Source organism: Megalobrama amblycephala, linkage group LG10, assembly GCF_018812025.1.
Source record: "Megalobrama amblycephala isolate DHTTF-2021 linkage group LG10, ASM1881202v1, whole genome shotgun sequence".
Lineage (NCBI taxonomy): Eukaryota > Metazoa > Chordata > Actinopteri > Cypriniformes > Xenocyprididae > Megalobrama > Megalobrama amblycephala.
In genome coordinates, this window is record NC_063053.1 from 1,734,954 (window position 1) to 1,760,148 (window position 25,195).

A 25,195-nucleotide genomic window follows, 5' to 3' on the forward strand; every position below is an offset into this window, starting at 1 on the left:
TATGTGATGCAAACATCAAAATGTATAAGTTTACAAATCATGATAAAAGTGCTATAAGGTCATAGCAGTATTGTGTAAGAAACTGTGTGGAAATACACAGGTTTGGAATAACTTGAGAGTGAATAAATGATGACAGAATGTTCATTTTTGGGTGAACTATCCCTTTGAATGTGGGTCAAATTGACCCGGACACAAAAGCAGTATGTTAAAGTATGTTTTTGGCTTTGGAAGGCTGCAGGCGACTTTAGGCAGCTCTAGGTTTTGGAACAAAGCTTTGTCACGTAACCCTCTCTAATTTAAGACATCTCCTCTGAGTCGAGGGATCAGCCCAATCTGTTGATGTAAAAATGCCCCATATGTTTTCAGCCATGCGAGCAGAGGAATTCCTCCACTTAGGCCGATGTTTGTGCTGTCCGTGTGGGTGCCTGGGAACATCCGCTCCTCTTTGAGTCGGGTTACCCGGCATTGCCACTGTGCTACAGGTTAGTCCGGGTGAACAGAAGCTTTTCCCCAAGTGTCCCATTCCACCCTTTCGTGCAAGCCATCTAATCCCCTCGTAAGTGATTCCATATGGGGCGTACAGGGTGGGATACAAACCTCCCCCGTCCCCCCATTCACAGTCAACAGGTTGATCCCTGGCCTGATCTAGTACTCTGGCTGCTGTAAGGGTTAAATCAACATTGAATGCTGTGCTGGTCTTGAGTTTCTACCCTCGATATGAAGCTTATTGTGAGTCTAACTTAGGCACAATCCACGGCAGCCCAGTAAACCCTGTCTCTCACCTCTGAATTAACTATAAGCCTGTGGATGTTGACCTCACTAAACTCTCTCGGCCCTCCGCACTGTATGTGAAAAGAACATAATCAACACTCTGCCCTATTTCTATAGATTCAACAGATAAAAAGCCTGGCTCTGTATATTTAGCTGAAAAATCAAAACATGCAACAATTGTGGCATTTATGAAGTACTTTATAAGGTAAATATAGTACATGTAATCTTATACTTAACCTTAAGTAGAAACAATGTTTTACACATAATATAAGTAAGGCATAATTGACAATGGACCATTGAATTATTGAAAATTTAATGCATGTCATATAGACATAATGAACAATCCAGCATCAGCTGTTCTACTTTTCTACTATTTCCCAAGATTCTTTTGTCCCTTAAACACTCCCTAAATGTACTTACTGTACTTCATCAAGCCTGCAAAGGTGAAACTGATTCAGAAATAACACAGCAAAATGATATATGTAATGCATAATTGATGATGGGGCCATGAAATTATGGCAGTTTTCAATTGTCTGTTTTCATTAATTAAGCGGCTTGGTTTACAATAAATGCTGCTCTACATGAACTTATCTCTGCACACACTGTGAGTTTGGGTCGCTTAACATATTTTGGAATGTAAAGTGCCAATCATCTTCCCATACTTGTAATGAGAAGTGCTAATAAACCTCCTTTTGTCAACAAAAGAGAAGCATAGTTTTCTGCCAAAATAAAAGCTCATTTTATACTTGCACTGTAAAATAAATATTATTTTACAAATATATATAAATATAAATTATACAAAATAAATATAAATATATATATGTTTTTCTTAAATACATTTTTTTTTTACTTAATACATATTAATATTTCTTATTTTGTTTCAGATGGACAGGTGGACCGATTGATTGATTGATTGATTGATTGATTGATTGATTGATTGATGGGTGGGTGGTTTGGATGAATCATTGATGGATGGTTGGATGGATGGATGGATTGATGGATGAATGATTGATGGATGGATGATTGGTTGGATGGATGAATTGATGGATGAATGATTGATGGATGGATGGATGGATGATTGGTTGGATGGATGAATTGATGGATGAATGATTGATGGATGGATGGATGGATGGTTGGATTGATGGATGGATTTATGGATGAATGATTGATGAATGGATGATTGGTTGGATGGATGGTTGAATTGATGGATGCATGGATGATGGATGGATGGTTGGATTGATGGATGCATGGATGATAGATGGATGGTTGGATTGATGGATGGATAGGGTGATGATGATGATGGATGGATTAATGGGTGATTGATGGATGGATAGATGGATGATGGATGGATGGATGGACAGATGATGGATGGATGGACAGATGGATGATGGATGGATGGTTGGATTGATGGATGGATTGATGGATGAATGATTGATGGATGGATGGATGGATGGATGGATGGACGGATGATTGGTTGGATGGATGGATGGTTGAATTGATGGATGCATGGATGATAGATGGATGGTTGGATTGATGGATGGATGGTTGGATGGATGGTTGGATTGATGGATGGATGGTTGGATTGATGGATGGATTGATGATTGTTGGATGGATGAATTGATGGATGAATGATGGATGATTGGTTGGATGGATTAATGGGTGATTAATGGATGGATGGATGGTTGGATTGATGGATGGATGGATTGATGGATGGTTGGAATGATGGATAGATTGATAGAGTGATGATGATGGATGGATTAATGGGTGATTGATGGATGGATAGATGGATGATGGATGGATGGACAGATGATGGATGGATGGATGGACAGATGGATGATGGATGGATGGTTGGATTGATGGATGGATTGATGGATGAATGATTGATGGATGGACGGATGATTGGTTGGATGGATGGATGGTTGAATTGATGGATGCATGGATGATAGATGGATGGTTGGATTGATGGATGGATGGATGGATGGTTGGATGGATGGTTGGATTGATGGATGGATGGTTGGATTGATGGATGGATTGATGATTGTTGGATGGATGAATTGATGGATGAATGATGGATGATTGGTTGGATGGATTAATGGGTGATTAATGGATGGATGGATGGTTGGATTGATGGATAGATTGACAGAGTGATGATGATGGATGGATTAATGGGTGATTGATGGATGGATAGATGGATGATGGATGGATGGATGGATGGACAGATGGATGATGGATGGATGGTTGGATTGATGGATGGATTGATGGATGAATGATTGATGGATGGATGATTGGTTGGATGGATGGTTGAATTGATGGATGGATGGATGGATGGATGGATGGATGGATGAATGAATGATTGATGGATGGATGATTGATGGATGGATTTAGAAGCTTAAAATATCATGGTGAACTGACAATGAAATTATTCAAACCCTCTGAGACTTGGTCAACCGATCAAAAATGGTGTAGCACAAAATAACTAGGAACAGCTTACAGCACTGAGAATGAAGTCTAGCTAAATAAACAAGAGCATCAGTGGCAGGAACTCACTTGTGTGTCAATGATATGGAACATATCTGGTCCGTTACCAGCCAGTCGGTTGGGTATCCTGATGTCCATCGTGGAGCCAGGAAGTCTGCTGGGCCCATTGTTTATCACCTACACAAACAGCACATGGGAAACGGATTTATACCGGGATCTATGCTCAGCACAAACACTAACTGCTAATAACTCACAGCAAACAATACACTTCACATTCATTTAAAGCACATTATAATGCAGTTTGGTTCTGGACTGGTCAAATGTGACATTGCATAATGATAATATTTGGATTTGGTTTTCAGAAGCAGCTGTCATCATAGTTGGGTTCTGATCACTTTATTTTGTGATAATGACCGGCTGATTGTACATTAAAGTCAGAAAAACGTCTCATCTGAACAGCATATGGACATACGGGATACCTGAAAGGTGAAGTTGAGCGGCTGGAAGCTGCACTCCATGTCTTCCAGCTGAAGGAAGCGTGATCGGTCGACTGAGTTTCCATACACAAAAGACGTAGGGGTGACCACACTGCAGAGACAGCCACACAGTTACTATGGCAATCCTTCATTGTGCTATATTATTATGTCTTTCACATAAAGAGGACCTATCATGCACTTTTACAGTCTTAGTTTTGTTTTTTGGGGTCCACTAGAACAAGTTTTCATGCTTGAATGTCCTCTTAAACATGTAAAAAAGCATCATAGAACCCCTTTAATTTGATTCATTTTGATGGTAGCTTTGATCTATAATATAATATAAGTGTGCTGCTGTCAGAATGACTTTATTTTGGTAAAACAATGCAGCGTTTATAGTTCAAACACCTGGAGGATACTCCATTGCATAGGATTGTCTATATGTACTAAATGCAATCTCTTTATTCCTAAACTGATTACAGAAACCTTCTCATACATATGTAGTTAACTTGCTAAATGACACAAAACAGACTTTGATCTGGTTTTACATCTAACCTCTGAAGCTCATGTTTATATTTTGACGTGTAGTCTCTGGCGCACTCATCTAAAACATTACAGGGAGGACGTTCTCATTATCAGGCTGTACATCTCGCTGTAGAACATGTTGTGTATTTAAGCCTCATTCATCTCTGTGAAACAAGCCTGTGAGTTTGAAATACTCCAGCGCCGCACAGAAACAGGAGCCAAAAAAGTACTGTGCACATAAGAACTAAATACTAAATACATACATCTCTGGTGTTATCAGATGTCTGGCGGTGTGATGGACTACGAAGCTACCAGAATATGGTGCACAAGTCATATAGACACATATTTGGTTTGACAATCCACAGAAGAAAGAAGGACATGCTGTTTTTGAACAACATGATGGTGAATAAATAATGACAGGAGCTCATGAGGTGTAAATCTTACCCTGTGATTGCTGTGTCCACCTCATGTACCAGCGGTATGGACAACTCCAGTGTGTTGTCATGAAGCGTGCTATCATGCTCTGGATTGGCACTAAGAAAAAAAGAACAATAATGTTGAACAAAGACAGTTCATTTTAAATTTATTAAGCCTTAGTCGACCAAAACTGTATTAGTCGCTTAGTTGCAGGTTAACAAAAAATGCACAGAAAGTGGAAAGTCATGCAGATCATTAACAGCTGGACATCCAAACGCTCAAATGGCTTATCATCTGAAACATCTAAGTAGTAGCAACTTTACATGTCCGCTCGCTTTAACGTTAACCTAGAAAAATGTGGGCTATTCAAGTGTTTGTGCGGAGTGTGAAAGCTGAATAGTAGCGCCGGCGCGATCACTTGCACTTAAAATACTCCGTCATTTTTGGTCATACAGATAAGAGTAATACATCTTTTGAATATGTGAAGAGTCTACTTTTATTTGTGTGCATTCACAATAACAACAAAATGTGCTTTTGTAAAATGTGACCACAAAACCAGTCATAAGTCGCATGGGTATATTTGTAGCAATAACCAACAATACATTGTATGGGTTAAAATTACCGATTTTTCTTTTATGCCAAAAATCATTAGGATATTAAGTGAAGATCATGTTCCATGAAGATATTTTGTAAATTTCCTACCATAAATATATCAAAAATGTATTTTTGTGAATGGATATGCATTGCTAAGGGCTTCAACTTTAAAGATGATTTTCTCAATATTTAGATTTTTTTGCACCCACAGATTTTCAAATATTGTCCTATTCTAACAAACCATACTGTAATGGAAAGCTTATTTATTATATGATTATATATGATGTATTAATCTCAATTTCAAAAAAATTACCCTTATGACTGTTTTTGTGGTCCAGGGTCACAAATAATGAATCCAAACGGTGCGATTTCTGCTGTCTCTCTCTGTGAACTTGCCTTACTTTTAAATGAACCAATTCAAATGGAAAACAAACATTCTCAGGTTATGTAATCCGTATGAAAGGTGCATATACGTGCGTGCACTACTGTGGAGATGACGAGTCAGAACACTTGTTTATCAGTTAATTATTAAAATCTTAAAGCAATCTCCTTACTGTTTTTCCCCGACGCATTCATAATCATTACATTACTGTCAGTACGGCAAGGATGCATTAAATTGATCAAAAGTGACAGTAAAGACATTTATAATGTTACAAAAGATTTCTATTTCAAATAAATGCTGTTCTTTTGAACTTTCTATTCATCAAAGATTCCTGAAAATAAATGATAATGAAAATAATAAGCAGCATAACTATTTAAAATAATCATAAATGTTTCTTGAGCAGCAAATCCTCATATTAGAATAATTTCTGAAGGATCATGTGACACTGAAGACTGATGCTGAAAATTCAGCTTTGATAACAGGAATAAATTACATTTTATATATATATATATATATATATATATATATATATATATATATATATATATATATTCAAACTGTTATTTTAATTTTTGCATTGATGAGTATAAGAAACATTAAAAAATCTTACTGTAACCAAACAGTTGCATTGGTTCTGACATGCATGGTTATGCATACAGTGTATAATTGATAAAGCCTACACTGTAAGATGGTCAAGTGTGCATTATGAGAGTTTTATTTGCCTCACAGAGAGCTAGTCTTTACCACATAGTGTGTAATGCATATCTCTGAGCAAAGAAAACACATCTGGCAAGCATTAGATTAATATCACGACTTCAATATCAAACAAAACCACTTCATTTCTCACAAAATAGCCAAACAGGGAAAAGTCCAAATGTCTAATCTATCTAGTTGTTTCAAATATAAACATTGTGACATTCACTAATGTGAACTGATGATGTGAACCATGTGTATTTAAATCACAGAAATAAACCTTGTATTTTAAAGGAGGGAAAGTTCATTAAATGCTCACCTTTTAGCATGTACTAAAAACAGCAGTGTCTCATTTTCACCAGATAGATGACTCGTGTCGAACAGCACAGATAGATGGTACTGAGAAAAAAAGAAAAGGTTAAAACTACAAGGTTAAATGGAATTGCGCTATAATTAACACGATCACTTAGTAAATCATTAAGCTGTTAAACTGACACTCCTGTCATACTACCTTGGTTTGTGCCCTCATGAAAGGAAATCCAATGCTGCACTTGAGGAAGTCCAGCTCTACCAGCATACAGGAAATGCCCTTCTCTTCCTGGAGCCGAATCAGACAGAGAAAACACCACATGACAGTGAGAATAACCAGTCAAACCCTTCAAAAGCTGTAGTAATTTGTAGGGACCCCAGCAGAAAGTTTCACCAACCGCAGTGTCTATGCTTAAAAAACATCTAAATGAAACCCAAGAAATCACTGATTGCCAGGCAACTGTTCAGAAGGCATGCAAATCGTTCACCGTTAAGAAAAATAAACTCTCGCAATCTGGATTCAAAATGCATTACAATTTTGTTTAGATCTCCAATATAGTTGTGCAGAAAGACAGTTGGAAGAGAAAATAATACATTTTTATGTTTAGCTTTTTCTCAATTTTAGCAGTGCAAATTTTAGCAGACAAGTTTACTTTTTTTTTTGCAGCATCTGCATGTGAATTTGAGCTGAATAATGACAGAGATGCTTTACAGCTGAAATTTAATTTGTTTCTAATGACTTTTACAACATTAAAGCGATAGTTCACCCAAAAATGAAAATTATCCCATGATTTAAGACCCGTTCACATCAAGAACGATAACTATATTTGCATCCACACCAATGAACAATAACGGTCTGTTTATTCTAAGCTCACGTGCTACGGTTTCAAAGTGTGTACAACATGTTTTTGCTGTTCTTGTTGCATTTACACATCTTTAACCAGCAGATGTCCTCAGCATGCTATGATTCGAGTGAATAGCTAGTGTAATCGATCTAATCTAACAGTGAATTTAGCTGACAGAATCAATATAGTGGAATAACTACAACGCATAGACTTTTTCACTGCAACTTCAGAGTAAGCAAGACCATGTTGTCGAAACTAGCGCTGGATATCTGAGGTGATTTTATGTTACACTGTTTGCTAGTCTGGCATAATGATCTCATCGCTATTATATTTAATAAAGTTTTAAATATGGATATTATCCCATATCGCTTCTCTTCAGAAGGTCTTTATTAACCCCCTGGAGTCGTATGGATTATATTTATGATGCATGGATGCATTTTTTTGGGGCTTCAAAATCTCGCCCCCCATTCACTCCCATTATAAAGCTTGGAATATTTTTTTAAAATATATCTCTGATTGTGTTTGTCTGAAAGAAGATACACCTAGGATGGCTTGAGGGTGAGTAAATCATGGGATCATTTTCATTTTTGGGTGAACTATCCCTTTAATACTGCTATCTACCTGATTATTAACATTTTAAGATTCTTTGAAACAATCTGTACTGCATAAAGTGCTATATAAATAAATGTGACTTGACAAACTCATAAGTAGCTGTACTCTCACATGCATTGAACACTTGGTGAATGGTAACAGGGACAATCGCCAGTGAGAGTTGAGAGCTTTTCTAAACACAGCAGAGCAGCACCGGCTGGTTTGTGTAAACAGCTGAGATTGGACCCCGTGAGGAGTGAGCGTTCCTAGAGCGAGAGTTCACGATTTTACAGAGCTGAGAGCGTAAAAAAACAACCAAACTCCTTCAGGAATCTATCAGAGCCGCTGATAAACCAGAAGGTTGGAACAATGCAGAGGATGAGCGCTTAACTCTGGGATCTTCAGTTCCACGTGAGGTCTTGCACGTGTTCCCCATTCTTGAGTTTATATTTGGAGCTATTCTTAGCGAGGGTTGCAGTAATAACAAGAACTGCTGCCGGAGAAAATACATCAATAAATAGTCAAAAGTAGATGAGTGGGGGTGCAGGAAAGCCTGGGACTGTTTGCAAAACTCATTTTTCATGCACTTGGCGGCTCTCCGGGGAAGAGTTTGAGGCTTTGGCCTCACGTTTTGCACTCGTTTGGAGCGTTTGCGCTAACGCCCTGGTTTCCCCAGCTTTGAGTATCGCTACAGCAGGGCACCTCAACTGGCGGCCTGCGGACTAAATGTGGCCCGTTAATCATTTCTGAGTTCAAGAGCGCTCAGTGGTGCACAATTTGCGGTCTGTGGTCCATATCCGCACCAGATCATGCATTATTAAATTTTTTGTCTGCAGTTCAGCTACCCTAGTTCTACTTAGGCACAGATATTCAAATGTGTCCGATACAATCTGATGTACACTACTGTTCAAAAGTTTGGAGTCAGTAAGTGTGGTGAAAATCAAGTTTTTAATGTTGTTTATATGTCTATGTGGTGTTTTTAATATGCTTTAAGACAGACCGTGTGCAAATTCATAAGTCAACACCATTGCTGAGTATTTTCTCCTTAAAACTGCAGTGAAAAATGGTGTTTCTGATGTCACAAACTACCTTGTAACCAATCACGTCAAAGTGTGATCGTCAAAGGGGCTAATTTGCATATTAATAGAATCACGTATACTAAATGATGCAAGGGTGTCGAGATACATTCAAGCTATTTTAAGGCATGATTTTTTTTTTTTTTCAAAGAAAAAACTTTTAAATATGTCATTTTGGTGATCAAATATGAGTTTTAAAGGATAAAATTATTGACTTACAGGGGGACTTTAAAGAAATTAATACTTTTATTCAGTAAGGATGGGTTGAATTGATCGAAAATGAAATTTATAATGTTACAAAAGATTTCTATTTCAAATAAATGCTGTTCTTTTGAACTTTCTATTCATCAAATAATCTTGAAAAATAAAATGCATGACAATTTCCTCAAAAATAATAGTAATAATAATCAGAAATGTTTCTTGAGCAGCAAATCAGCATATTAGAATGATTTCTGAAGGATCATGTGACACTGAAGACTGGAGTAATGATGCTGAAAATTCAGCTTTGATCACAGGAATAAATTACACTTTACAGTATATTCACATAGAAAACAGCTGATTTAAATTGTAATAATATTTCACAATATTACTGTATTTTTACTGCAGTCTTGGTGCATTTACAAAGGAGACATCTTTAAAAAATATTACAAAATCTTACCGACCCCAAACTTTTGAATGTTAGTGTATAAGAAAATTGTGAATTTTCACATTACAGTTTATTAGGGCTGGGACAAGCATCGCGAATCCTTACAAACACCACTTGAACCTTCTATAAAATAATAATTCATAAAGTTCAAAAGGTTGAAGTGAAGTACAGGGGTGTTTGCAGTGGGCTGTTTACATTAATCTTGCGTCATAAAAGCATTCGGAGGTGCAAATACATTGTCAGAATCAGCCGAACGCACGAGCGCTCTTCTTCCTGAGCATTTGAGCATGCGGATAAAATATAGCCTGGAGCGGCATCTGCTGTTAAAAACTAATCTCAGAATCGATTTGTGATGCATTTGGAAAATTTGCATTAATAGTATTGTCCCAGCCCTACAGTTTATCAAATCCTATTTGATTGGTTAGACATCTAAGCCAGAAAGGACTTTAAAGGCGACCTTAACAAATACCTGATTACATTCATGTTAACAAACATCAAGTGTGTTCAGTTGAATATATCAGATATTAGATTGATAATGTCCCTCTTTTTATTTACATAATATGGCCCTTGAACCAAAGTGGTATAAGATCCCTCACGTACGATATGTGGCAAGACTCGTTCAACATTATTTATACGGTTGTCTCCCTCTTGCTCAGCACTTTTTCTGCAGTCTGGCCCCAGTGAGGAGACGTACCCTTTGTCTTCATCAAGTGGACTTAAATAAGCAACCCTCTGACACAATGTCTTCTAAAGCACTAACAGGAAAACCCCAGGACAACTTGAGTTCAAAAATGACCTCTATTTCCTAAACTGCAAAGCATCGCCAAATAAACTGTTGGTGCTCCTACAGAGAAGGGCAAAGAAGAAGAGAGGGTACTGGTACGGTATCTGATGAGAGACATAAAATGTCATTTTATTCTATTATTTTAAATCTAAATCTGTCCAGTGTTTTGTCACTACTGTTTTAGTAATTTTATTCCACCATGGCCTACAGGAAGAAAAGAGGTGTGTTTATTAACTCACTACTCTCTGGTTTGTTATTAAACTGAAACATCAACAAATCTCAAATGATGTATGTATTGGCTGCGTCTCTCTAAAATAAACTTCATATCCAGCCAGGTTGTTTCACTCTCTCTCTCTGCCTCGTCATTTAGCGCTTCAGTAACCCTAAAATAAATCAAATTGTTTCCGAGACACCAATTTGAAGGTCTTCGCTTCACCTGCCGTAATCTAATAAAAGGACAATCCACCGTTTATCTAATTACAGTGAGTGTTTCTCTTCGCAAGAGGGGCCCCGGGGCCACCTGAATGAGGCGATAGAGCTTCTGAAACCAATTCACTGCTGCAGATGGTTTGGGTTGCAAGACAAACACAGGGGCAACAGGACCTACTATAAAACAAGAGGCGAGCGCAAGTTCACACTCGGCATGACGGAAAGCTGAAGTGGCCTGAGGGAGACGTTCTGGCCTGACCTCCGCCGCGTGTAGACGGGTCACATCAACACAGACGGCTTCTCGCGGCGCTGGGGTAATTAGAGGGGTCCTGCTGTACGTACAGTACTAGAACAGCAAACAAAGTGCGGCCACTGTGTCTTCTCACAATACACTTCCATCTGGATCCCCGCATACATCCTATTCAACAGTCATGACCAATTACTCACTGCAAAAAATTATCAACATGAAATTTAACACTGTAAAACAATGTTAAGAGCTCCATCTGTGTCAAAACACAAGGATATAGCGAGTGAAATATGAGCAATTTAAAAACAAATGTATGTTAGAATTAATTTAGAAGGATTTTGGAATGCAGAAGGAGAAGAAAACAGCCATTAAGTGGTCGAGCACAAAGAAGGCCACAATAAGTCACGCCACCATGGCTGGGAGCATCAGACCAACTGCAATAATGAGCAATTAAAGGCATATTAAGATGATTCTTGGCAAAATGCCTGAAAAATCATAAATACAGTCAATTGTGAAGATTGAATGTTTTATGACTTTTGACCAATAGATGGCGCTGTGACCAAGTGGATATGGTGTGGTCAGAGGCAATGACACATGCAAAGTTTGGTGTCAATATGTCAAAGCATTGCAGAGATACAGCCTCAAGAGTCATTTTGGCGTCATGCCTCAAATTCATTGCTGCGGTATACAAAAAAATGTTTGTCTATCGACACGAAATCCCTAATTCTTTGTCAGCACAGTCTGAAGATGATAAGATTCAATTTTGGTAAAACTCGGACAAACGGTCTAAGAGAAGTTAGAAAAAGTAGGTTTTTAAAGAAAACCAAAATGGCGGACAGGAAGTTTGGCTGATTATGAAATTGGTATCAATGTCGGGGTCCAATCTCAAAATTGGTATCAATGTTCTTGGCATGACCTAAGGAATCTATTAAGACTAGTTTCATTACAATATGCTAAATTGCTTAAAAGTTTTTAGCATTTTTGTAAATTTCATTATAACTTTTGGCCACAAGGTGGAGAAGAGCTCACACATACCAAGTTTCGTAAACAACACACTAATGCGTTTATAAAATAGAGCATTTTACGATAAAATTAAAAATCGTCGATGGCCAAAATGGCTGATATGGTAAAATTGGAAATGATTCGACTCGGCATGATGCTCCGAATCTAACGAGACTTTTTATGATTTTTGGGCAAACCATTCAGAAGTTATCAGCAAAAATAGCCATTTCTGTATCTCCAGACCAGTAGGTGGCACTGTGCAGCAGTGTTAATTTTGCGTCATTTTGTTAATTTTTCGCCAAAGCAGATGTTTTTTGACAGTTCAAGTGCAAAAAGACACGAAAGAGCAAAATTCAGCATATTTCAGGGATTGACACTTATCATTGAGGTACTATAGTTTTTGTTTAAAATGTTATTAGATTTGATTTTTAGTTTTAGATTTGTAATTTTTTGTGTTTATGTCTTTTAGTTTTCGCTTTTAAATGTCTAAGTTTTTATTTCTTTTCTTTTAATACCTCAGGTTAAGGTAAAGCTTAGAAACTAGATGAAATAAAATAAGTTTACATTTTTTATAAATATTTATTTTTAATTTCAGTTAGTTTATTTCAAATAATGAAGATTTCTTTGGTTTTAGGTTTAGTTAACTATAATAACCCTTATACTTGTAAAATATATTGAATAATATGTCAAATAATGTTCTTAGTCTTTCCTTCCTGTGACAGAAGATACAGTAGTTTACTATGAATTAAATAGAAATTAAATTAAATAGTTTATTGTGTAAACAAAATAACAATAATGACCAGGAAAAAAATAATAATTATAAACCATCCCGAAATACACCGTGACTCTTATTCTGAAATGTCTGCAGCCTGCATTGTAGCCTATTGTAGTAGCAGGCTACTAATGAGGGAGATAAATATGCATTCTTACAACCTACAACACATTACCATATAAACATAGTGTAGTAAACATTGTCGTAATTCATCAATATTAGTTTATAAGCAATCTCTTGGCATAAATGTGCGCTATTCATTAATTACTAAGCAGTCTGAAGTGCTGCTGCACGAGCCTGTAGAGGGCGCAACAGTGCCGCGTTTCCCGCGGTTAGATCAGCGCGTTACACTTCAAATGTGCGCATCTTCCACACAGGACAGCGTTCCTGACTGGATATCTTCCCAAATCGTCCCTCTCTTTCATTTTCGTCTCATTTTTATTCATTGACGAATATTAGAGTAGATTTTAGTCATAGTTTTAGTCATTCAAAACACATTTTTATTTAGTCATCGTCTCGTTTTCGTCCGTGAAAAAATGTCGTTGACGAAAATTATGACAAAAATTATTCGTCAACGAAATTAACACTGCTGTGCAGAAACGCAGCATGTTACCTCAGGTCATGCTTGTGATGACATGTACCAAGTTTGGTCAAAATACGATAAAGAGTCTTATGTCTATTTTTGCAAGCATTACGTAAAATTTGTTCACGCAAAAACGGTTAGACACATCAATGTGAATTCCACAACTTTTTGGTCTGAACACGGTCTGAAGATGATCTGGTTAAATTTTTGTGAAAATCAGAGCAACGGCCAAATGTTTTTAGCCAAGGGATCAGAGGAAAAAGTAATTTTTGTTTCTAGCCCTTACGGTTCAAAAGTTATTAGCATAAACTCGAGTGAAATTTGGATAGGTGGTGGCGCTACAGCGATTGAGATAGAGACTCCAAATTTGCTATAGTAACATTTCAGACTGTCCTCTATCAGTGTGCCAAATTTCATAACTTTCCCACAAGCGGTTCTATGGGCTGCCATAGACTTCCAGAGCAGAAGAAGAAAAGTGAATGAAGACAGATACTCTCAAACCTCAAAAAGGGCAAATAAACACCAAATTTGTTATATGCTTTTGTTTTTGGAAAATAGCAGCATGATTTTTTTTTTAAATAAATGTATTTATTTAAATAAAATTAAACATTTATTTTAATTTTTAAGTTGTTTAAAAAAATCAGTAAATCAATAAACCCAGAAAAGTTCACAATTAGGAAACACATGTCCAAATATAGATACAATTCCTTAAAATTCAAGAACAACCATTAAAATGTGCAATTCTGCTGCTTCATTACCCTCTTGAGAAGGTTGAGGTCATCAAAGAGGTCCGTTTGGCAATCTTAAAGAGTCTCTCAAATAATTGTCAGTCTAAAGGAGGAAATGTTCTTGCTCATGCTACAGATAACCACAGAATGCTTTTCAGCAGAGGAAACAGACGTTGAGGGAGCTGTAACACAGATTTCAGCGTGAGACATGATCTAGAAGCCTGAGATAACGATAAACTGACCAGCTGTTAATGCTCTCATCAGTAACCGTGCGCTTCCTCCTGTTTCCACAACTTCCTCTGCTGACCGAATGCATAATCTACACTCTTTTTTTCCATTCTGTCCCTTTAAATCATGGATATGATGACCACATTTTAAAAAGAAGATTCAAACTTGTCACGTTTTCCATTTAACCTATTTGTCAGTATTTGGCACCGAGTTCATGGCACACCCATGGTGTGTATTACAAACAAGAATGGCAAGAGCTCTGCAAACTTCAAACTTCAGTCTAACTGGCTCGCTTTACTCAATCTTCAGTAGGCTGGGAAACAAATTGGTACCAGTACTGAGGAACTCACTGAACTACAAGTTTGCAAAGCTCTTAGCAATTAATCTTTGAAAAATATTGGGGAATTTAGTTGGAAGCAATTGGAATTGAAGCAGTTGTTCCTGTTGGGTGGTTCTTGGTAAGAATAAGCTGCAAACTGGACCAGACTGTAAGTCAATGGTTGAAAGTCTGGTTTGGAGAAACTGATGACAATACGTCAGACTTACTCTTTGTAAGAAGTTGATGTAGTGAACCTCTCTGGAGAAGTTGAAGTAGATGTTGGTGTCATAGGCGTCATCTCCAGCATTAGAGATGGTTAAATTTAATGACACATTTCTCACTCCACCAAGAGCCAGATGAGAACTGATGTAACGCCTGAGAAATGAGAGAAACAAAAACACAAGTGAGACAAGGACAATCTCAGGAAACCGGTTTTAAAATATTTCTGGGTCATACTGTACTTCACCCTAAAATCAAAAGAAATGAGAAATTAAATTTTGCATTTAAGAAAAAAAATTAAGCTTATTTTCATACAATTAATACTGTGACAATATTTTCTTAACTTCTCATGACTGCACTGTGAAAAGACTTATTGCATTATTACTTTAAGTATTTACTGTATATACTGTATCACTGTAGTATGAGATAATAAATAAAAAATGAGAAATTAAATTTTGCACTATTTTAGTACAATTAATATTTTTTTGCATTGTGACAATATTTTCCTAATTTTATCTGCAAATTCTCAGTACCGTGTTGTGTAAAGACATATATTTATTTATTTAAGTAGTATTTTTTGTAATGCATTTGTGTTTTTGATGATTTAGTAATTAACTAACATTTTTTGCATTGTGACTATTTTCATGACAATTAAGCACATTTTATTTGCAAATTCTAATGAATGCATTATTAAAATAATTATTTTATTATTTTAACCTTTAATATATATATATATATATATATACACACAGTACAGTCCAAAAGTTTGGAACCACTAAGATTTTTAATGTTTTTAAAAGAAGTTTCGTCTGCTCACCAAGGCTACATTTATTTAATTAAAAATACAGTAAAAAACAGTAATATTGTGAAATATTATTACAATTTAAAATAACTGTTTTCTATTTGAATATATTTCACAAAGTAATTTATTCCTGTGATGCAAAGCTGAATTTTCAGCATCATTACTCCAGTCTTCAGTGTCACATGATCCTTCAGAAATCATTCTAATATGCTGATCTGCTGCTCAATAAACATTTAATGTGTACAAATGTACAAAATATTTGTGTACAATATTTTTTTTCAGGATTATTTGATGAATAGAAAGTTCAAAAGAACAGTGTTTATCTGAAATCTAATCTTTTGTAACATTATAAATGTCTTTACTGCCACTTTTGATTGATTTAATGCATCCTTGCTGAATAAAAGTATTCATTTCTTTAATTTCTTTTCAAAAAAATAAAAATAAAAATTCTTACTGACCCCAAACTTTTGAACGGTAGTGTATAATGCTACAGAAGCTTTGTATTTCAGATAAATGCTGTTCTTTTGAACTTTCTATTCATCAAGGAATCCTGAAAAAAAAAAGTACACAACTGTTTTCAACATTGAAAATAATCATAAATGTTTATTGAGCAGCAGATCAGCATATTAGAATGATTTCTGAAGGATCATGTGACACTGAAGACTGGAGTAATGATGCTGAAAATTCAGCTTTGCATCACAGGAATAAATTACTTTGTCAAATATATTTAAATAGTACACAGTTATTTTAAATTGTAATAATATTTCACAATATTACTGTTTTTTACTGTATTTTTAATTAAATAAATGTAGCCTTGGTGAGCAGACGAAACTTCTTTTAAAAACATTAAAAATCTTAGTGGTTCCAAACTTTTGGACTGTACTGTATATATAGAGTATATCACTGTATTTCTATATGTTGATGGTTTAAATACAAAAATACTATTACTGTAATGAGAATCTAATGAGAACGACTGTAAAAAATTATTTTCAACTTTTTTCTTTTGTCAAACCATCTTAGATTCACTAATATGTTGTTATTCTGTTGATTAAACTAATCTCTTACTTTTTATTACCTCAAATTTTGAGTTTCACTGAACTTCAATTAACTTTCAATGAAAGTTAAAACAACAAAATCAGTTTTTACAGTGTAATAATAATAATAATAAAAAAGTAAAACATATGAATGTATTTCAATAATGAAAATATTGTAATGTAAAATAGGTCCTAAAATAGACTTTGTTTTCCTTATACCCAAATATATATCCGATACATAGAGCAATGCCGTTCTGTAGTCATTACAGTAAAATATGTTTTCAATTACTAGCTCTAGTACATACAGTAAGTAGTGAATCACTATCTGCTCTTTATACAGTGAAGGTTTAACCAGGTCCAGATCATTCAGAACCAGACTGCAGGACCGTCTAATGAATGACGTCATGGGCCGGTGAGAGCCAAGCGCGTGTCCGCACCCAGAACGACTCAACCCTAATGACGTAAAACAACTGAAACGAGTTGCTGCGCAGAACCTCGAGAGGAGAAGACCAGGGGCTTTACCCAGAAAGCAGCAGTTTCCCATGAAGCCTCAGGTCAGCGGCACAGTCCTCTGACAGACAGTTCTTCTCAAACCACGTCTGTGAAGAGTCAAACAGAGCACAGGATGTTTATACAACTTAACTGTCAGTATAACTCGAGAAGGAAAGCAAATACTAGAGGGTGCTGTTGTGCAAGACTTCACGACGGCCTGCAAAGCTCTAGTATTCGAGTAGCGGTTTCAAGCATAGTGCACAAGAAAGTGCCGTGTGTTTGTGTTGGACGGTTTCTGACATCAACACCTTTGCGCTAGCGCTACAGACAAACTGGTGGATGCAGTTACTAATAGCCTCAGATTCCATCATAATGGATTCCTGACACGCTGAAAGATGCCAGCGCCTTGTTTCCTCAAGCTCAGAGGGAAAGGCATGTCAGCTAACATAAGGGTGGGTTATGAAGTGAGCTGTTGGCAAATAAATTAATCAATCTTCCACATTCCACTCACAAAGAGTCAACAGCCATTATTGAGCGCTAACTAAAACCACATTTATAACTAGAGAAGAGGGTAATTTCTGGCATTCGGAGCTGATGGGTGATGCCAACGGCAAATGAGCACAAGGTGAGTAACAAAGTGTTAGAGTAACAGAGTAAATTAGAATAATCTACTATATAAAATCATATATAAAAGGATTCAAGAATCTAAGGAGATGACTCCCGTGGAAATAAGTCAACCACATCCAAAGTTATGAGCATGTAAATAATGTTTTTCACCACTAGGGGGCACTGGTCCGAATCCTTTAGGGCGTCATGCTGATGACCCATGCCGAGTTTCATAATGATATGTTGATGCGTTTGTAAAATATAGCATTTTATTACAAAATTGAAAATGGATGACGCCCAAATTGGCTGATATGGGAAAAACTGTATATCATCGACTTCATATGAAGTTATATTTTTGGCCTTTTAATGCCTTTATTGGATAGGATAGGACAGTACAGATCAGACAGAAAATCCTGGGGAACAGGATCGGCACAGAACCTAAAGCTGGGAATTGAACTCGGGTCGCCGGAGGTGGAGTTGTGCTACTGTATATGTCGACGCTCTGCCCACAAGGCTATCGGCGCTGACATTAATTCCTAAATGTTGTCTTCATATTCAGTGTTATCCTGTTTTAAATTGATTCTGAAGGATTCAAACCTCGTTCTTTGCGGCGATCTTCTCTCCTTTTTTCCAGCGTAGAATAGGAGTCAGAGAGGGAAGGTCGCGGTCCTGATTTCCATCCACGACGTGTTTTCCTAAACTGTACGCTGCCTCAAACACGATGGCGGCAAACACATCCTTCACTTCTTTCTGTTGAAAAGCACAAAAATGGGAAAATGTGACATAAACAATAATAAAAAACCTTCAAATCTTTAAAAAGCTGAAATGTGTCAGTATTACTGATTTACTATTAAAGTTTTTGTATATATTTTCAATTATATCACAATTCTGACTTTATATCATGCAATTCTGACTTTATATCATGCAATTCTGACTTTATATCACGCAATTCTGACTTTATATCATGCAATTCTGACTTTATATCATGCAATTCTGACTTTATATCATGCAATTCTGACTTTATATCATGCAATTCTGACTTTATATCTCGCAATTCTGACTTTATATCATGCAATTCTGACTTTATATCTCGCAATTCTGACTTTATATCTCGCAATTCTGACTTTATATCATGCAATTCTGACTTTATATCATGCAATTCTGACTTTATATCATGCAATTCTGACTTTATATCTCGCAATTCTGACTTTATATCATGCAATTCTGACTTTATATCTCGCAATTCTGACTTTATATCTCGCAATTCTGACTTTATATCTCGCAATTCTGACTTTATATCATGTAATTCTGACATTATATCATGCAATTCTGACTTTATAACTCGCAATTCTGACTTTAAATCATGCAATTCTGACTTTATATCATGCAATTCTGACTTTATATCTCACAATTCTGACTTTATATCTCGCAATTCTGACTTTATAACTCGCAATTCTGACTTTATTTGACACAATTCTGACTTTATATCTCGCAATTCTGACTTTATATCACGCAATTCTGACTTTAAATTACGCAATTCTGACTATAACTCGCAATTCTGACTTTATTTGACACAATTCTGACTTTATATCTCGCAATTCTGACTTTATATCACGCAATTCTGACTTTATATCACGCAATTCTGACTTTATATCACGCAATTCTGACTTTAAATTACGCAATTCTGACTATAACTCGCAATTCTGACTTTATTTGACACAATTCTGACTTTATATCACGCAATTCTGACTTTATATCATGCAATTCTGACTTTATATCTCGCAATTCTGACTTTATATCATGCAATTCTGACTATAACTCGCAATTCTGACTTTATTTGACACAATTCTGACTTTATATCACGCAATTCTGACTTTATTTGACACAATTCTGACTTTAAATCACGCAATTCTGACTTTATATCTCGCAATTCTGACTTTATATCATGCAATTCTGACTATAACTCGCAATTCTGACTTTATTTGACACAATTCTGACTTTATATCATGCAATTCTGACTTTAAATCACGCAATTCTGACTTTATATCACGCAATTCTGACTTTATATCACTCAATTCTGACTTTATAACTCGCAATTCTGACTTTGTCTCGCAATTCTGACTTTATATCATGCAATTCTGACTATAACTCGCAATTCTGACTTTATTTGACACAATTCTGACTTTAAATCATGCAATTCTGACTTTATAACTCGCAATTCTGACTTTATATCACGCAATTCTGACTTTAAATCATGCAATTCTGACTTTAAATCACGCAATTCTGACTTTATATCATGCAATTCTGACTTTATATCATGCAATTCTGACTTTAAATCACGCAATTCTGACTTTATATCTCGCAATTCTGACTTTATATCACGCAATTCTGACTTTAAATCATGCAATTCTGACTTTATAACTCGCAATTCTGACTTTATATCACGCAATTCTGACTTTAAATCATGCAATTCTGACTTTATATCTCGCAATTCTGATTTTATATCTCACAATTCTGACTTTATAACTCGCAATTCTGACTTTATGTCTCGCAATTCTGACTTTATAACTCGCAATTCTGACTTTATATCAGGCAATTCTGAGGAAAAAAGTCAGAATTGCGAGATATAAAGGCACAATTACCTTTTTTATTTTTTATTCAGTGGTGGAAACAAGCTTCCATAGACAGCACATCACATCCACTAATATTTCAAAATAAAAGCACAGACTGACAAAAGTATAGATGAACGTCCCACATGACAAGTATCTCACCCAATCGGTGGCTGTGTAACTGGCTTTGCACGGGCTAAAATCTTATTTGCGGTGAAAAGCTTTATAGCCGAAGCTCTTTGCAAAGCTCCTCGAAGCTCTTGTTGGCTCAGTCAAGTGAACTGTGTGCCATTAAAGAGCCACCAAAAGCTATCAGATGAACATTTGGAAAAAGCTGGCACTGCCCTGCCCCAACACACTTCATCTACCCTTATTTTGGCAATATGAGCCGCAGCCCAAGGAGTGTTTCCTTTGGCACACGACTTGGAAACAGTCGAACGAAAGACTGAACAGGATCAAACTTCGACATCCTCGTTAGAGGACACTAAAGAGGGAGGGATATGGGAAAAGTAGACCTCTCCTGTGCCCTCTTCTCCTCCCTTGACTATTAAACATCACTCAAGCCTGTGAAGAGGCTTGATTGCTTCAGCTTTCATCTATACCACCAGGATAGAAGAGCAAACTGTGCCTACTGAGCACCCCTTAACTTCTTTCTTTCGTCCCGTGAGTTTTATCACATGGTTTCTGTTTGTCCACCCACCCATCCTCTTCCTCAGCGGCACTGAATCAGTCCGATGTTTTAACACATCATGATAAAATAGATAGCGCATATCCTGTCCTGGTGTCCAGCCGACCTGGACCCTCACATGCTGATAGAGTTACTACAGGAAAGAGAGGAGTGGTGGCTGACCAGACAGGTTTTAGCCTCCACTATAGACTTATTTACACCATCAAACAGGGCGTATGTGTTTTTTACAGATGACAGAATTAAGACAATATTTGAATTACAGGAATAGTTCACACAAATATGAAAATTCTGTGATCATTCAACCCATTTTAAACCTATATGACTTTCCGTATGTTTGCTGAACTATCATTTCAAAAACATTTAAGAATGTACCAATAAAACACACCAAAAATGTATCGCATATTGTTTCGTAAATTGAAATTGGCTGTTCCTTCAAAGACAAAAACAGTGACAGTTAAAAAGCCCTAATAAACCCTAATAAAAAATGTTATATATTGACTGTAACTGACCAAAAAACTTAGAAATTCAGCTGTATTAATCAAAGATTATGTAGAATCAACACTAGATTAACCATTTAATCACCTGAGCCTCCACATTCATCAGCTGAGGGCCTCTCATGTGCCCTTTGGCCTCCAGAGAGAGAGAGGGTTTTGTTACAGTAATCCGCTAGAGTCGTAAAATGGACAACATAAGGCCCAGTGTTGTGTAAAGAGCTGCTGCTCTCCTCAGGTCCCAGCTGGGATTAAAGCAGTACGTATCAAATGGGCCTTGTGATCTGTCCGACCAATGACCCCCACTCAGGGGAGCAGTAAAGATCAGGGGTCTGACGTCCAGACTTCAGGAACAGTCTATGTGTCACTTTCATTGGGACACAGAGCATGAATGACCTCTTGTTCTATCATGTACGATAATCAGTGTTCTATAGTAAAAAATAATCTCCAGTCCAATAGCGATGTGGAGCTTTAAGTTTATTTTCAAACAGTCCAACTTATCTGGACTGATCAGAACCTGTCTGGTCTGGTTTGCTCACTTAGATGGATCCCTGATTTTAGTGATTCTTGTGGGCAACTATTTACTAGTCGTGTAAGTTCAGTTCCCATCAACCTAAACAGGTAAAGGATGAAAATTCCAAAAATATTCGCCAAGATTTAATTTTTAATCACAATTAACCCTCTTCGCGTGTTGGTCAAAAATGACCGATTTTTTTTTTCTTCTATTAAATATTTTAATATTTTGTATTTTCAGGAGATTTTATGGTACTAAATTATATTTACGCTTTAGTTATAATCCATTTATTCACTTTTTGAACATAGACCTGAAAATTAAATTTCCAAATTAAACTGTCATAAATTTTGAGTGCTTTAGAGCACAGACTCTGACTTTAATTTCAATAAGATCTCTTTTCAAAGACGACACTTGGCAAATTATTGTTGAAGTGAAAAAAAGTTAACTAATCAAAAGTTTATTGTTATGAAAAATGCACAAAAATACTATTTTCAATTTTTAAATGAAGTATATGTTTCCAAAAACAGCAAGAAAATCAAAGCCATAAAACTAAACAAGTTATGTTCCAAATTTGAGATTGATATCTCAAAAAATGAGCTTTCAGTAAGATTTTGTTTGGCCGCAGTACCAACAATTTCCACTATATGAAATTTGTCTCCCATTTATTTCCAATGAGCTAATTTTAAATTGCGGTCAAAAATGACAGAAGAGCACCAGAATTCAACAATTTAGCACAACAAACATATATCATATATTATTGTGCTTATAAGTAACTTTGCAAGTACATATCAGCTAATTCTCATTAGAGTATTAGCAGAGTGTCTGCTTAATATCTTCTAACACTTTATTTTGATGCTCCAGATATTATACTAACTAAAAGTAACTATAAGTATGTCAACTTATTCTACTAACCTGAACCCAACAGTTTACTAATACTCAAAGAGTTAGTTGACATGTAGGTGCAAAGTTACTTATAGTTAGTAGAGTGTCTAAAGTGGACCATCGAAATAGAGCGTAACAAACAAACAAAAAATAAATAAATATATATATATAAAAAAAATTTCAGGTTGGTCCATTTGAAAAGAGACAGTAAAAATACATTTTAAAAACACAAACAAGCATGCACAACAATACACACAACACATATCATGTACAGTATAATATTTATGTGCATCTCTGTTGTTTCATGTGCACCTATTTCAAAATTACAATACTGACACTTGTAGGCTGCATAAGGACTGTTTTAAAAACCAGACATTATGGGAGTAGTATAAGAGTAGAAGACGGACCGTCTTCCCACTCCAGTAAAGTTGCCACTGCAAACCGGAAAACCACAAGAAGGAGACACAACAGGAACAAGCACCTCCTGCACATAAGGAAGTAGTAGAGGTCATATCTGAACCTTGACCCGGGCTCTTACTAGCTTTTATCATCATTATTAATGTCCACTTTTGCCTTCTGCTTCCTCCTTTCCCAGCCTCCCCAAACTCCATCCTTTGCTCCATTATAAACTGTATTTTTAGCGCAGAAGAAAGCAGGCCTCAGGACCGACCACATGCTTTTAATCGGGTGGGTGGTATCTGAAGGGACCCGAACAACTGTTCCTTACATGCCGCTGACACACATTGACACATCTGAGCCAAGCAGGTCAGTCAGTCGCCACAGGGCTTCATTGTACAAGACGAACGGCTGAAGTGTCGTCTGTTTCCTTACATTGTTTCCATTTGGCACAGTAAAGGCTTTCACGGAAAGAGACGGCACTACAGAATGGCTTCCCACAGGCGGCTTCACAAGTCATAATAGCCGTTTTTTACGACAGCAATAAAGCGAAACTATCAAAAGCAATGGTCACACTTCAGGCAACAGTGTTCATGTTGTATATTAGTAATCATTCAACGCTACTGAAAACTAGTATGAATAATAAATAACTGGCTTCTGCATCAGTACGTGCTGTCATCTTGCCAAACCAAGCAGCAATGTAATAAACATCAAATGCATAATGGGAATTATTTGGGGGAGCTGCTAGTAATTAGTGGTGTTTTGATATACATTTCTCATATAACCATTCAACCATTTGATACATACCAAGTGGCACACAAAAGTGTTACCAAACAAGCATGATAGACTCTAAGAGACGGTGTTTGTAGGTTGTGTTACTGAATGTAATTTGACGCTGTCATTCAGCACTCTTGTAGTAAAGTATGATTAAAAAACCTCTATAGCCGCGAGTGCAGGAAATACAGTGTCTAATTTATGCAGGGTTGGATGCCGTCCATTCCCAAACTCGCCCGAGCAATAATCTCTCATCTGAGGATCATTGAGTCTGACCTCACGCTTTTGAACTTGGAGACAGTGGTGAAAAATAGTGCTGATTGAATGATAAGAGCTTGTTTAGAGTTTCACACAAAGTCATCTTGATGATCATCAGAAAAAATAAATGTGTCATTATATGTGGAGAATCTTAATCTTGTTCTAAATAAAATGCATTAGGAGTCTTGAGTGAAAAGCTTCTAAACACTAGGGGTGTGATGAGAACTTGTGCCACGAGATCTCACAGGATTAAAATTGAGTGATGAGATTTCTCGTCGAGGTGAAAAGCTGTCTCGTGTGTCGAGTGTGAGGGTGAAATTAGGATAGAATATGCCACGGCTACGTTTACATTACGCCTCCACTGTCGTTTTGCTTTTTATATGAATAAAAAACATTTAAAGAGCTGCAGAGTCGTACGTAGTGCAGCAGGAATAGGAGTTCACTGATCACGTGAGGAGATGACTGACGAGACCATGGCGGACGATTTGTTGCGCAACAGAGTCTAAAAGCTTCTGACAAATGTCTTATCTTGTAGAAT

At 36.5% G+C, this 25,195-nt stretch overlaps 1 protein-coding gene across 2 annotated transcripts in view; it reads right to left on the reverse strand.

Annotated features, from left to right (window-relative positions):
• The window catches only part of itga9 (integrin, alpha 9), a 105,508-nt gene that overhangs the window by 10,730 nt on the left and 69,583 nt on the right, over window positions 1-25,195 (reverse strand). For both annotated transcript variants that reach the window (XM_048203910.1, XM_048203909.1), the window contains 8 exons: window positions 18,643-18,795; window positions 17,470-17,546; window positions 15,120-15,267; window positions 6,845-6,931; window positions 6,653-6,732; window positions 4,692-4,781; window positions 3,729-3,837; window positions 3,319-3,426 (listed from right to left, as the gene is read on the reverse strand). In XM_048203910.1, the coding sequence (XP_048059867.1) occupies window positions 3,319-3,426; window positions 3,729-3,837; window positions 4,692-4,781; window positions 6,653-6,732; window positions 6,845-6,931; window positions 15,120-15,267; window positions 17,470-17,546; window positions 18,643-18,795 (852 nt within the window). The remainder of the gene's footprint in view (window positions 1-3,318; window positions 3,427-3,728; window positions 3,838-4,691; window positions 4,782-6,652; window positions 6,733-6,844; window positions 6,932-15,119; window positions 15,268-17,469; window positions 17,547-18,642; window positions 18,796-25,195) is intronic.